The sequence below is a fragment of the Hyperolius riggenbachi genome, chromosome 11 (assembly GCF_040937935.1).
Source record: "Hyperolius riggenbachi isolate aHypRig1 chromosome 11, aHypRig1.pri, whole genome shotgun sequence".
Lineage (NCBI taxonomy): Eukaryota > Metazoa > Chordata > Amphibia > Anura > Hyperoliidae > Hyperolius > Hyperolius riggenbachi.
Window position 1 is genome coordinate 117,435,935 of NC_090656.1, and position 15,691 is coordinate 117,451,625.

At 45.0% G+C, this 15,691-nt stretch overlaps 1 protein-coding gene across 1 annotated transcript in view; it reads left to right on the top strand.

Moving 5' to 3' along the window:
- The window catches only part of LOC137537855 (kielin/chordin-like protein), a 267,049-nt gene that overhangs the window by 94,429 nt on the left and 156,929 nt on the right, over window positions 1–15,691 (top strand). The window contains exon 11 of the mRNA XM_068259806.1: window positions 8,110–8,235. Coding sequence (XP_068115907.1) covers window positions 8,110–8,235 — 126 coding nt within the window. The remainder of the gene's footprint in view (window positions 1–8,109; window positions 8,236–15,691) is intronic.

Consider the following 15,691-nt stretch of genomic DNA (forward strand, 5'->3'; position numbering starts at 1 on the left):
CTGCTGGTCAGTGCATTGGCAATGTTTCAGGTCTCCTGCTGACGTTTCTGATCATTTAAAATAATATACCTGTCATTACTGGCTTCCTTTTTTTAGACATTTTCATTGGCAAAATTGTAAACATACAGGATATAAATATACAGACATTACAAATACCATACTGAGTCCATGAACAGTATTATAAAAATAAATAGTAATGCAAATAAACAAAATATAGAAGCTTTTTCTGACTTTGATACAGTTTACAGGAGGCAAGTTTGTAAAGCACAGTTGAAGTATCCTTTGCTAACTTTTACATTTTAGAAGTAAGTTTTACATATCATTATTGCAATAGGCAATACTAAACAAAATAATAACAAGAACATATGGAATGCAGACTGTAGAGTTGAGTTCAATTAGATGAAAAGAGCAGTGTATCAGAATCAGGGCCGTGCCGAGGCAGAGGCGAGAGAGGCTCCACCCTCAGGGCGCAGTGTAGGAGGGGGCGCACAACTCACTCAGCTTTCATTCCCCTATTGTGTTTGAAGCAGAGAGAAATAAGAAAAGGGGATACATGGCAGTGACTGCAAGCCAGATAACTAGAGATTAAGGTGTTGGGGGATTGGGAGCCCTGGAGCACCACTTAATCTAATAGCAATTAGTGTGTGATATCTGGGGTGGGAGGGATGGAGGGACGCACTTTGGTGTCTCAGCCTTGGGTGCTGGAGGACCTTGTCCCGGCTCTGATCAGAGTTATAGACAACCCCTGTTTACCATACAATACCTCAGTATCACTATGTAGCAGGAGACACATTGAGTAGTCACAGTTAAGGGGAAGGTCCCCCACTTAGCCCACACCTTGTTGAACATCACTAGGCATCCCCTATGCGTATGTACAAGTTTAATAAATGGCAGTACCGTATTCACTTGTGTCAGCCATTTGGGTATTGTAGGAAGTCGTGGGGTAATCCAGTTCATTGTTATAACCCTTTGAAATTTACAATACTGATTTTTTGGGGGGAGAATTCTCAATTAACACATTTTGGGACACATCAGTCATGGTTTTCTGACTTTGATGATATCTATTTCTGGCTTCCTTGATGAGAAAACTGTAATGAATGGTCAGCTGAATGAATGGCTGTTTATAGGTGATCTTCTACTAAGATATTATGTGTCAATACTCTTTATTGGGGTGATAGATATTAAAGTGATCATTTGATGATCATAGTTGTGATAGCTGTCATTACCAATACATGAACTGGCTGAATGAAGCAAAGGTATCCCTCCCCCATTGCAATAGGGTGTTCTATTACAAAAGTTCAAACAAAGAAAATAGGTATACAGTAATCTGAGACATAAGTAAATTAAACTTAGTGATCTAACATTTTCTAAGAGACTTATAAATGTGTTGTGTAAATGACTTGTCCGTTAAATAAATAGTGGAAAACATGTTATGCCAGTGAGACGCTTGACGAGTTCCTATGTCCCCCAGCAGTGGGGAAGCACTCTAGAAATAAAGGTGGAGGTTATGTCACTCCTCTGTTTTGAAGCCATGATACTATGGCTGATGGGGATGGGCCTCTTTAAGTGGAACGTCATGCTAATTTTTCTCTGCCTTCCATGGAGCTGGGCATATTCAGCACCATGTGGTCACTGAACAAATTAGCTCAGCCACAGAGCACAAAGCAGGTGGTGCTTTCTTTGAACTGAGCTTAAAAAAGCCTGTTACAACTATGTGTGTAGGGTGAGAATAATTCTAGTGAGTCAAAAGATACACCAGTTGCACATGTTAATATTTCCATTATCAAAAACATGTTGCATGCATTGGCTCTGCAGACTGTACTAGCTAGCTCTAATTACATAGGTGGCCACCAATAAAGGTTTCTGTAAAATGATCAGTTCATTAGCGGTTGTTTTATGATCTTAAAGGGAACCAGAGAGGAATGATTTGTGAAAATAGAAAAAAGATTTTATACATACCTGGGGCTTCCTCCAGCCCCATACGCACGGATCGCTCCCACGCCGCCATCCTCCGCTTCCTGGATCCGCCGGTACCGGGCCCGTCACTTCCGGCGGACGCGGCCAATTGTCCGCATCACAGGGGCATGCGGCTGCGCAGTAGGCAGCCACACGCATAACTGTATGGAGGGAGCCCCCTGTTATGCAGAGATTTGGCCGCGTTCGCCAGCCGACTGGCGGTACTGACGGTACCCGGTACCGGCGGATCTAGGCAGCTGAGGACGGCGGCGTGGGAGCGATCCGTGCGTATGGGGCTGGAGGAAGCCCCAGGTATGTATAAAATCTTTTATTGATCCTCTCTGGTTCCCTTTAAGAAAATCTGTTCTAATATCTTTCCACGCAATGCAAAGTTATTCTTTTTTCCTGGCAGTTTCAAACCTATCTGCATAAAAAGGTCAGCCACACTGAACTTTGTATCTCCTACAGAATTTTAGTTCAGAAGAGGAAGGTGTCTGACCAGAATAAATACATGATATTTCTGTATGAAAAACAGACTAAATGTTTCCATACAGCAGTAAAGGTGCCTCCACATGCACAGTTACTGCCCCCTGCAGGGATCGGGACCTGGGGCGTAACTACAAGCGATCGGGCCCTCCAGCAAATCTTAAATGTGGCCCCTCAATCTTCACAACCCTTCCTTTGCCTTGTCTTGGTGCCCCTTACAGTCTGGGGGCCCATATTACAAAGTTCATAAAACAAGTGTGGCAATCAGGATCTTCACACGGGACTCAATCCCTGGGTTGACCATTCAGGTTTGGGTGCTGTAGAGATGTATTGCTAGCGTACAAACTAGCAACACGTTCTGTTGCTATGGATGGAGGAGGAGGGACAGCAGTGCTGCACATGACTGAGTGACTTTATGTGGGAAGATTAGCAAGGAAAACCGGTGATTTGTTATAACGATATGGCTCCCTTGATCTCTACAGCACATCAGGCTGCACAACATACGCTCGATGTTCCACAGAGATGGCCCCATGTGGGCACATTGGCTTAAAACCATCTAGTATGTCTTTGAGGCAAAAGGGGCCCATACACTCAGCCGATTTTCTGGCCGATCGATTGCAAATCGGTTGGCCAATCGACCGATCGACGGCCGATTTCGATCGATTTCGATGGATTTCCATCGAACTGGCATTGTGGAAAATCTAGGTCGATCTGATGAGATTGCTTATCATTTTGCATTGACCCTAATGGAAATCTGATGGCAAAAAAATGCCATCAGATCGAATTTCAATAGATTTCAAACTCAGAATCAGAATCAGAATCAGATTTTATTATCGCCAAGTACAACGGTGGATTGTACCCGGAATTGGTTTTGGCGCATACAGGGTCGTCGATGAAAAGAAAACAGGAATAGCATACGGTTAAGCATACATAGACATGGGACAAGCATACATAGGACAACATTACAGCTTGTGCGTACAAATAAGCAGAGTACAGCGTCGCATACAGTTAAGCATGGCACATACATATAAACAATAAAAAGCAACAATGAAAAGCAAAAACAGAGCATTACAGCATACACATACAGTTAACGTAATACAAACATAGCAAAACATACACTGATAGCAGGAACAGAAAAGAGTGGGACTGGAGGAGCAGCCTGAGAGCTGATATGAGCGCTGCCATTTTCGGCACTGGACGCTACACAGCGACACGCTCCCAACAAGACAGGTGCTACCGATTGTCCACGAAAGTAGAGAGAAGGATGTGAAAGCTGAGGGGCATCATGATGGAGGCGGACAGCAGAGTTCACTCGGACTAGGTTGCCCGAGGAGTAGCGCTCCTGATTTCGAGTCTGCACGGCTGGTAGTGAGGGTGCAGACACAGTGGACACAGTGTGGGGCCAGGGGGCACCTTTGCTGGGCCGCAGTGGTGTTGGACATGGGGCCAGGGGGCACATTTGCTGGACGTGGGGCCGGGGGCCACCCCGGCTCGGCAGCAGTGGTGGTGGACGTGGGGCCAGGGGCAGCAGTGGTGGGCAGGCCAGGAGGTTTACCTCGGTGGTGGCAGATTTACCTCGGTGGTGGCAGACACTGATGCCCAGGTGCAGCAGCCGGCTCCACTGGGAGGGGGGCAGCATCACCTCCTCCGTGGCTGCGATGGGGCAGCATCAGGCCCTCCATTGTCGCAGTGGTCGTGTGGATCCAGGCATCCCAGAGTGCTCCAAGGTGCTGGCTGGAGCTGGCTGCAAAACGGGCAGCAATGGGGAGAGATCCGGAGATGGCTGAAGCTCGGGCAGAGAGAAACCTGGATCCTCCTTGGCCAGGTCCCGCAGGCCGCATCGGGCAGCATGCCTCTGTCCTCTCTGCATCGGGCAGAGAGAAATCCGGATCCTCCTTGGCCAGGTCCCGCAGGCCGCATCGGGCAGCATGCCTCTGTCCTCCCTGCATCGGCGAGAGAGCGGAGATCAGATCCGGAACCCAGCACAGCCGGAGCACGCGGGCGCGATCAGCTGAGCGCCTGATCAGCTGGCTGCCCGCCGCCAGGCCTGCGCGTCTCCACCAGTGCTGGGCCGAAATTACGCATTAGCGTAATTACGCATCGTAATTCACTACAAATGCACCGTAAGCGTTACGTGTAAGGTTACGGTATTACGCGAAATTAATTACGCGTAGACCGTGGGTAACGTTTTTACGCGTAACAAATTACGCGTAAGACAGTAAACTCCCATTGAAATTACACAGTCTGCCGCAATCGCGTAATATTACGCTCCCGTATAATATAAAAAAGCCGCCGACTTTAAGGGTTAATAGCAAAGCCCCCTTAAGTGCTAAGAGCCTCAAATTTGGAGAATATATTAAGGAGATCAGAAGGAATAAGAGGAAATTTTTTTTTTTCAAAAAGACCTTATAGTTTTTGAGAAATAGTTTTTGATGTTAAAGTTTCAAAGGAAAAATATATACATTTAAAAACCCGCCGACTTTAACGGTTAATAGCAAAGCCTGCTTAAAATTTAGGAACACCAAATTCACAGGGTATATTAAGGGGATCAGTGGGAATAAGAGGAAAAACATTTTTTTTCAAAAAGACCTTATAGTTTTTGAGAAAATCGATTTTTAAGTTTCAAGGGCAAAAATGTCTTTTAAATGCGGAAAATGTCAGTTTTTTTTGCACAGGTAACAATAGTGTTTTATTTTCATAGATTCCCCCAAGTGGGAAGAGTTTTACTTACTTCGTTCTGAGTGTGGGAAATATTAAAAAAAACCAAGTGGGGTCCCCCCTCCCAGACCTCTTTAACCCCTTGTCCCCCATGCAGACTGGGATAGCCAGAATGCGGAGCACCGGCCGCGTGGGGCTCCGCACCCTGACTATACCAGCCCGCATGGTCAATGGATTGGGGGGTCTCGGAAGGGGAGGGGCAGCCAAGCTTTCCCCTCCCCCTCCGAGCCCTTGTCCAATCCAAGGACAAGGGGCTCTTCTCCACCTCCGATGGGCGGTGGAGGTGGAGGCCGCGATTTTCTGGGGGGGGGGGGGGGTCATGGTGGCATCTGGGAGTCCCCTTTAAAAAGGCGTCCCCCAGATGCCCACCCCCCCTCCCAGGAGAAATGAGTATAGAGGTACTTGTACACCTTACCCATTTCCTTTAAGAGTTAAAAGTAAATAAACACACAAACACATAGAAAAAGTATTTTAATTGAACAAAAAACATAACCACGAAAAAAGTCCTTTAATATTCTTAATTAACCATTAATACTTACCTGTCCCTTTAAAAGCCAGTTCCCACGCAATATCCTCGGAAATATACTAATCAGTTACAATGTAACAAAGTTATTACAATGTAACAACTTTGTTACTTTGTAACACCACCGCACCCGACGTCACTCGCCGCTCACCCGCCGGCCGCCGCATACACGCTAAGTCCCCGCCGGCTCCCGCCGTTCACTCCGCCCACACCTGTCACCCATATACATGCTGGCACCCATGGGTGCCAGCATGTATATAGGTGACATGTGGGAGAGGCGGGGAGGGCAGCGGAGCCGGCGGGGACTTAGCGTCCCTTCACCCGACAGAGCTCTGAGCTATATAGCTCAGAGCTCTCGAAAGCATCTTTGTATTTGGGCTCCAAGGAGCCCCATTGGTCCTTAGCAGACCAATGGGGTTCCTTCTGATTTGAAGGAACCCCATTGGTCTGCTAAGGACCAATGGGGCTCCTTGGAGCCAAAATACAAAGATGCTTTAGAGAGCTCTGAGCTATATAGCTCAGAGCTCTGTCGGGTGAAGGGACGCTAAGTCAGGGTGCGGAGCCCCACGCGGCCGGTGCTCCGCATTCTGGCTATCCCAGTCTGCATGGGGGACAAGGGGTTAAAGAGGTCTGGGAGGGGGGACCCCACGTCGGTTTTTTTTAATATTTCCCACACTCAGAACGAAGTAAGTAAAACTCTTCCCACTTGGGGGAATCTATGAAAATAATACACTATTGTTACCTGTGCAAAAAAAACTGACATTTTCCGCATTTAAAAGACATTTTTGCCCTTGAAACTTAAAAATCGATTTTCTCAAAAACTATAAGGTCTTTTTGAAAAAAAAATTTTTCCTCTTATTCCCACTGATCCCCTTAATATACCCTGTGAATTTGGTGTTCCTAAATTTTAAGCAGGCTTTGCTATTAACCGTTAAAGTCGGCGGGTTTTTAAATGTATATATTTTTCCTTTGAAACTTTAACATCGATTTTCTCAAAAACTATAAGGTCTTTTTGAAAAAAAATTTTTTCCTCTTATTCCTTCTGATCTCCTTAATATATTCTCCAAATTTGAGGCTCTTAGCACTTAAGGGGGCTTTGCTATTAACCCTTAAAGTCGGCGGCTACCTAACATTGATCCATGCGTCAACTTTTCCGCTTGGCAGCATGACCTTACGCATTAATTGCTAGTAGGATTTTACGCGTAAGCCCATAACGTAACAACCTGAATTACGGTATTCTTACGCGTAATTGCGTAAGGGCAATGCGTAATTACAGACATGTACCGAAATTGAATGTCTATGCCGTAAGCGTAATTTCGTAATGCGTAATAGCGTAAAATTACGCGTAATGATCCATAAGCGTAGCTTTTTCCATGATGGAGCTGCCGGCGAGTAGCAGCAGTGACCCCCGCCACTTTACCATTCCCCTCAGAGGGAAAGAAAGAGCAGGAGAGGACCTCAAGGGGAGAAAGAAGAGAAAAGGACCGGAGCCCTGTGGCCGCGGCGTCCTGTTACGGCGCCATCTTTCTTCTTTGTTCTTTGTTAGTAATGGAATATTAGAATTCCATCCTAGTAAAAAATTTTCTAAAAACACATCAGATAGATAAGAAATCCATCTGATGATCTATCTGCTGCTAATCTGACGAGTGTATGGGCACCTTTAACCATTAAAGACAAATCAGTTAAAAGTAAATTAGCATCAGCAATCCCACCTAGCGTTATATCAACTATATTTAACTATATTGTATATTAGCTGTTGTTCTCTGACAGCTAATTTAATTAGAGTATGTATATACCTGTGGTTAGATGCTGACATTTGGCTAATTTGATTAATGTGAGTATGTCTCTACCATTTGTATAAGCCTTTAAGGTACATACACATGTCTGATTTTTCGTTTAGATGTCAAATCGGGCGTGGGTACAAACGATCGTTCAGCTGATAGGGCTGGTTTTGACGGATCCGCTTGGCTGATCCGATTTGACATCCAAACTACCAGTCCGAACGACCGGTCGTTTGGAAAAATCAGGCGTGTGTATGTACCTTTAGAGTGAATAGATCTAAGCTTTGATGAGATCATTTACATTTCAAAAAAGAGGAAGACTATATGAGATCAGATTGCAGGAGACTACAAAATCATATATAAAGCCTGTGTATGTGACAGTACTTTGCATGGTTCTGATCCAGTTCTGAAACATGCCTGAAGAAGAAATTTAAAGTTTTGAAAGCTTGCAAAGAAAGCTTGTATTGTAAGTCATTAAAGATATCACCTAAACAACTTTTGCTGTTATGTCTTCGATTCAACTATATTTTGTAAGGAATGCTAGCAGTGGATGAACAATTGTAGTCTGGGGCTGCTATTGGTGAATGTAATGCCACTGTCAGCTACAAACATTCTTTAACATGTTCTCTTATTTTTGTTTTCAAGGCAGGACATTCTGTACAGTCCACCGATGGTTGTGTAACGTACAGCTGCAAGCAGATAGGAGGAACACTCATATCTTCTGAAACTGACGAGATCTGCCAGTATCTGAGTCAGAAAGACTGCGAAACTGTAAGTTGATAGAGCATTATGCTGTAATAATATAGAACTACTAATATCAATTTATTTAATCCAGAAGTTAACTGCATACCATGCAATGCCAATTAATTATTTAAGCATCAGTTCTGACAAATTGATAACAGGCAAGTGCAAGCCATTTATCATGTCATTTCTTTGCTTTATACCCCAATTCGCTCTGCATGGGTTGCCATGGGGTGTTCTCCAGATTGGCAGTCCCGCTGAAGATAAGAAATCCTCTTCAACTTAATGGACTTTTTTTGAATAGTGCAATGACATATAGCTGCTGTACTGTAAAAAAAGTTCTCTGATAATAATCAAAACTGTATAGTTTTAATTATTATTGCTTTGGTTAATGGTGGGATCCAGGAATTACACCAATGATTAGCACAGTATAGGGATGGTAAGCAAATTTATGAGGAATGTAGATTTTTACAAAGTTTCCTATCGGACATTGCCTCACCGCGGCAGAAATCGTTATGTGGAAATCAGAATTCTGCAGAAAACAGAATTCCGCTGAAATACCACATTACTGTAACTCGGAAATTTTAGCCCAATTAAAGACCAATCAGAGGCTGGAGAATTTTTCAGCGTAAATGGTATTACCATGGTAATTTTAGGCCAATCAGGAGACTTTGGTAATCTTAGACCAATCTGAGAATGCAGAATTTGTCCGTAGAAGTCAGACTATCATGGTAATTGTAGGTCAATCAGAAGATTTCAGAAGTACTAAGCCAATTACAGAATGCAGAAGTTTACTGCAGTTGCCAATTGGAAATGCAGTTTCTACATAATAATGCACATCTTTTTAGGTACTTATCCGTTAGCCGGGCGCATCCGGCAGGTGGCGCTGTTGATGTTAATTCCAATCATAATTACTTCACGTAAACCTGTGAATGTAAACCGCCGGATGCGCCCGGCTTAAACAGATCAAGCCGCCGGCTTGCTTCGTGTCTCGCTCTTCTCCCCCTCTTGCCCTCTCTTCTATAGAACACTGGGGAGGGGACATGCGTGTCCCCCCAGAGTCGTTCGTCGCAATGCCGCGACGAACGACTCTGGGGGGACACGCATTTCCCCTCCCCAAGGCTCATACGAGAGAGGGCAAGAGGGGGAGGAGAGTGAGACACTCACGAAGCAAGCCGGCGGCTTGATCTGTTTAAGCCGGGCGCATCCGGCGTTTACATTCACAGGTTTACGTGAAGTAATTATGATTGGAATTAACATCAACAGCGCATCCGGCACCTCTTTTTTTTTTACAATTAATTAACTTTATTGACCAAAAAAAAAAAAAAAAAAAAAAAAAAAACATTCTTCACAAACTATGAGGAAATTGGAAACTTGTATTTCCACACAAATCCGCAGAATCAGAAAGTCTCTTTTCAGTTAGCGGAAATTTTGCCGTAATTGGAAATCTTCATTTCCGACCATGGCTAGCATAATATGTTGCTAGTGTGAGTGCTGCAATCCTGACCACAATATGGAGCAGGCATCTCCATGCTAGGCATTTGCCAGGTAAACTTTTGTCTTTTTGTTTCAGCATGTGTAGTTTGTACACTGGATACCAGTGTATTGGCAAAACAGTCTTGGATTTGTAACTGTGCTTGTTATCTGTTTGATACCCTCTAATGGTAAATTCCCTAGGGATGGTCGGAAATGCTGATTTCTGATTCCACGGAAATTCCAATTTCTGATTTTCCATTTTCTCGATTTACCAATTTTTTCGATTTCCAATTTTCAAGGAGTTTTTTATTAGCCATTTTGTTGCATCAGAGAATATTAAAAAATGAAAAAAATTTGAAAAAATGTAAATCAGAAAAACGTAAAATCAGTCCTGTGATTGGTCAAAATGTAAAATTTTGTAGAAAAATTCTGCATACTCCGATTGGTCCAATGCATCCGAGTTCTGTGATTGGGCTAAAATTACTGAGTTGTGGTAAATCGGATTTCTGCAAAATTCTGATTTCCAATTTACATTTTCCGATTTCCAAATTCTGCTCGGAAATGTCAATTTCCGCTCGGAAATGAGAAAATTTAAATCCCGCGGAATCCAAATGAGCCTCCCTAAAATTCCCTTCCTAATGTCTAACCCTAACCTCCTTATGATGTTAATCCCTTCCTCATACTAAAGCTTCTACTAAATGTTAACCCATTTCTGATGACTAGACTTCCCCCCCATTGCTGCCTAACCCCCCTTTATGGACCAGGCCATATTACATGCGGAGGGGGAGGGTCAGGCAACTGGATCCCCCCAATACATAGCTAGGCATGGTGTCTCATGTATTGCCAGGTGTCCCCCGTATTGCCAGCAGTGTTTACTCACCTCCTAGGCTCCAGCGATCAGCAGCTCTAGCCCCCTCCACTCTGGCTGCCATCCCTGCTGACAGGGCTGTTAAGTTCCGGGTCACGGCTTGATGATGTCATCAAGCCGGGACCGGACACTTAAGGAAGAGAGAGCGGGGATGCCGGCCAGAGTGGAGGGGAGCAACGATTGTCGGAGGAATGTCAGGAAGGTGAGTGGATCCTCTTCTTCCCCTCCTACCGCCGCTGTTCTTTTTTTTTTTTTAAAAAATTTTTATTGAATTTTTTATTTTTGAAAGATACGATTAAGGCTAACAGTATGGCCAAATAGTATCATAACAGACAACAAAACATTGATCAAATGTCATACAATAAGAGGAATGATAAATGTAACATTGGTCAGGTATCCTGTGAAGGAGGGGGTGATAACAAAATCCTAACGTAAACAAGGGAATAATGCATGCTCAGAAAATTGTGATAGTAGTGTGACCCAGAGGACCATGTCCAGCTATCTGGGATCATTATGTGGATGGGGAGAGGGGATAATCCCAGCTCCAGGCTGGGGGGAACTGTGGACCTTGGTGCCCATCGTCCAGTGATAGACGGGCAACTCAAAGGTCGCTATGGTAAGCTCAGCTGAAAAAAGAGAATGTAAGAGGAAGAGTCGGAAGGAAGAGAGCAGAGAGAGAGAGGAGAAGGAAAAAGAGAGGAAGGAAGGAAAAGGAAAAGAAGAAGAGGGCCGTCCCGTCTCACAGCCTCCTGATCAAAGAGCTCTCCATGTGGGGATGTTCTAGTTGAATCCAGGGGTCCCAGGTCTTTTCGAATTTTGTATGGGTGTCCCTCAAAATACTGGTCAATTTTTCATTGATCATGAAAGAATTGATTCTAGATTTTACCTCACCAATAGTGACAGAGGGTTTCTTCCAATTTTTGGCAATTGTCATTGTGGCTGCTGAGAAAATAAATGAGGCCAATTTGTTCTGGGATGAAGATAGCAGGTCTATTTTTTCGTGTAAAAGGGCTTGCCAGGGGTTTCTGGGAATGGTTACGTGAAAGAGGGCGGAAAGTAGTCTGTATACTTGGCACCAGAATCTAGTAAGCCTAGGGCAGGACCACCAAGTGTGTAACATGTCTCCGTGTGACCTACATCCCCGAAAGCAGAAGGGACTGGCAGAGGGGAACACTTTGGCTATTCTTGCGGGGACAAGATACCAGCGCGTCATAATCTTATATGCTGACTCTATAGTATGTAAGTTGGATGAACAGCAGGAGATCCTGCTCCATATGTTTAACCAGTCTTCTCGATCTCTCGTATCTGACAGATCGGATTCCCATTTGGTAATATAAGCATGGGTGAGTGGGAGCGCCGGGCGAGTTAAAAAGGAATAGATTGCTGAAATCAGCCCTTTCGAGTTGGGACGGTGGGAGCATATATTTTCATATGGCGTGAGATCGAAAGGGGGTTCTCTGTTTTGGGTGAGAGACTGTACCCAGTGCCTTATTTGCAAGAAGCGGAAGTATTCTCTAGGTGGGACTTGAAAGTTTTCTTGTAGGGCTGGCCAACTATACACCCCTCTGGGATTGATAAAGTGCATAACCTTGGTGAGACCGTTATCCACCCACCATTTGAAGGCTTCCGGGTTGTCATACCCTGGGGGGAAAAGTGGATTATTAACCAGAGGTAGCAGAGGAAGGTGGGGGGACAGGAGATGAGAGGAGTATCGGACTGAGTCCCATACTTGAAGACTGTGGAGCATGGGAGGGCTAAGGGCAGGGGGCCGCATCTTTGGAGGTAACCAAAGAAGGGTGCTTGGGAGCACAGGGGCGCTATCAGGGATCTCAAGGAACACCCACAAAGGGGTGTCACGGGTTTGGAACACCCGAGTTAACTGAGTGATAGTTGCTGCTTGGTAATAAGAGCTGATCTGGGGAACTCCCAGGCCGCCATCTAGTTTGTGAGCAAAAAGGGTTGATTTATTAACTCTGGGATGCTTACGACCCCAGATAAAGGATTGTATTCTATGTTGGAAGGTGCGTAGGTAATGGGGGGGCACTTTAACAGGGAGGGTCCGGAAGTAGTAGAGAAGCTTAGGTAAGAATGTCATCTTGACTGAGTTAATCTTTCCTAACCAAGAGATCGGGAGCGTGGACCATCTGTCTGTTAGCGAAGACAAGGATTTAAGAAGGGGTGAATAGTTGGCTGCGAAAAGGGAGGCATAACTAGAGGTTAGATTGATACCAAGGTAAGGTATAGATTGAACCCATTGAAAAGGGCAAAATTCTCGGAGTTGGGTAGTGAGGTGTGGTGTGAGGGCGATGCTTAGAGCTTTAGATTTTGTTGCATTGATTTCTAAACCCGAAATTTGAGCGAACTGTTCGAGGGCTTTAAGAGCATTAGGAATGGAAATGTGAGGTTGTGTGAGGAATAAAAGAGTGTCGTCCGCAAACATAAGTAGTTTGTGGGCCAAGCCGGCTCTCTCTATTCCTTTGATATCAGTATTGTTTCGTGGGAAACAGGCAAGGGGCTCTAAGGCTAGAATGAAAAGTAGAGGGGAAAGTGGGCATCCCTGGCGAGTTCCCCTCTTTATGGGGAAAGTTTGTGAAGTGTGGCCTGAGAATCTCACTGAGGCTGTAGGAGTGGAGTACAGTCCCCCAATCCAATTCAGGAAGTGGGGATCTAGTCCCCATTTGCTTAAGGCGTGTTTGAGATAATTCCACGAAAGGGTATCAAAGGCCTTAAAAATATCTAAGGACAAGGCTACGCTTGGGATTTTATGGGAATGTAAGTAGTGGGTCAGGAGAACTGCTCGTCTGGTATTGTCCTCCGCTTGGCGGCCTGGAACAAAGCCTACTTGGTCACGATGGACTAGATCTGGCAGGACTCTATTTAGACGTAAAGCAAGTATTTTCCCCAGTAACTTGAGGTCCACATTGATAAGGGAAATGGGGCGGAATTGGTGGGGTGCATGACAGTCCTGCTCGACTTTGGGGATCATAGAAATGTGAGCGGATAGCAAGGAGCTAGGGGGCGGTATACCTTCCCGTAGTTTATTGTAGCAGTCGGCTAGAGTTGGAGCTAATGAGGTGGCTAATTTTTTATAATATTGTGCTGTGAAGCCATCTGGGCCTGGGGTTTTGTTGACCTTAAGAGTTTTTATGGCCGAGAGAACTTCTGGAGGGGTGATAGGCGCACTAAGGTTGGCAGCTGTGGCCGCGGTGAGTTTTGGCAGGGATATTTGATCTAGAAAATCATGGATAGCTTTATCTGAAGTAGGAGTAGTGTTGGTATATAAGTCTGAAAGGAATGTGGCGAAGATGTCCACTATTCTGCGGGGGTTTGCGGTTGCCTGGCCAGTAGCATCACGCACTTTCAAGATGGTAGAGTGGAGGGGCTTATTGTTCAAGCATTTAGCTAAGAGAGCTAGGGGCTTATTAGCGTTGTAATAATATAGTTGTCTTCTCCAGCGCAATTGACGTTCTACTTTATCCATTAGTAACATGTCTAGCTCTGTGCGGAGTTTATCTTTGATAATTCTATTGATCCGAGTGGGGCGTTGTTTCCAGGTGTGCTCAGCTGCCTCAAATTTATTGGTTAAGTCAGTGATCTTATGGATACGTTGGCGTTTAAGTGAGCTAGCCAAGCCAATCAGAAAGCCCCGAATGGTAGCTTTGTGAGCTTCCCATAGGGTGAGTGGGGAAGATACAGAGCCCGTGTTATCGGCAAAGTATTCTGAGACTTTGTCCTTTAATTGATTAAGTATCTCCTCTTTGGAGAGCATGGAATCATTTAAACGCCAATGAAACTCTCTTTTGAGCGGGAGCGACAGTGAGCAACAGATGGAAACTGGGGAATGGTCAGACCAAGGGGTAGAATGGATTTTGGCAGCTGGAGCGAGATGTAGGTATTTCTGTTGGGTAAGTATGTGATCAATGCGACTAAAGCTGTCATGGGCGTTTGAATAAAAAGTAAAATCTTTAGTGGTGGGATGGAGTTCTCTCCAAATATCTACATATCCATATTTATCGAGCAGTGCTTTGATTTTGGTGCCTTGGAGGTCAATAGATTCGGAGGGGGGGCTAAGAGTAGTAGATCTCTGCCTATCTATTCTGGGGTTGAGAGTGACATTAGTGTCACCTGCAATTATTATTTGGCCAGTTCCATGTTGTGTCAAAACTTGAAGGAAATGAGAGTAGAAAATGGACTGGTGTGCGTTAGGTGCGTAATAAGAGGCAAGGGTGATTTCCCTGTCGTATATGGAACCAACTAGGATAAGGTACCGGCCCGTAGGGTCAGCAATTTGTTTTGTGCAGATAAACGGGAAGTTTTTCCGGAATGCAATAATGACACCACGGACTTTGGTGCGGGCACAAGCGAAATGGGCAGTGGGGAAATGGCGGTTTAAGTACCTGGGACAGGAGGATTGATCCAGTCTGGTTTCCTGTAGGCAGACTACGTCCGCCTGGCATGCTTTGTAGTATGAAAATGCTTTGGAGCGTTTGTTGGGAGAGCCAAAACCCTGGACATTGTGCGAGAAAATTTTAAACGTATCAGAGGTCATGGAGGGTATATATGAGCAACAAGCCAGAGATGGGAGGCTGTGAGGCGGGTGGCCCAAATAAGAGAGAGGTAGGAAGGAGGAAAGAAGAAAATGAGAAGAGAAGGAACAAGTAATGAGAGGGTCGACCTGAGATAGGTCAGTCGTAGGGTGAGCTCAAAAAGAGCGGAGTACCAGATGAAGGTAATTTCAGACCGGTACATGTGGAGAGCGTGTGTAGACCAACTGCCCTGCTGGCTAAATGAAAGCTTGAGATAGTTGGGGGAGTCCCAACGGCTATGAGCAGGGTGGGAGGGGGGAGGGGTGCTATAATAAGGGAACTATGTATCTGGAGGAACTGTATAGTTGCCCAGTAGAGAGCTTGGAAATATGTATGGAGGTTTGGGATAAGTGAGGCTTGATTAGGAGAGGTAGCCAACAGGAGCTTAACAAGCTAAAGACATGTCAACAGGCATAGTAGCCCACTCAGTGGTCGCAACAGCAGCGGGGCGTATAAAGGTTTTAAGTGGGAAGGATAAATGTTAGCAAATGAAATATTGCTGAAAAAGGCCTTGGAAAGCATTAATGATCCTTTGGCGCCACCCGGTGGAGGCAAG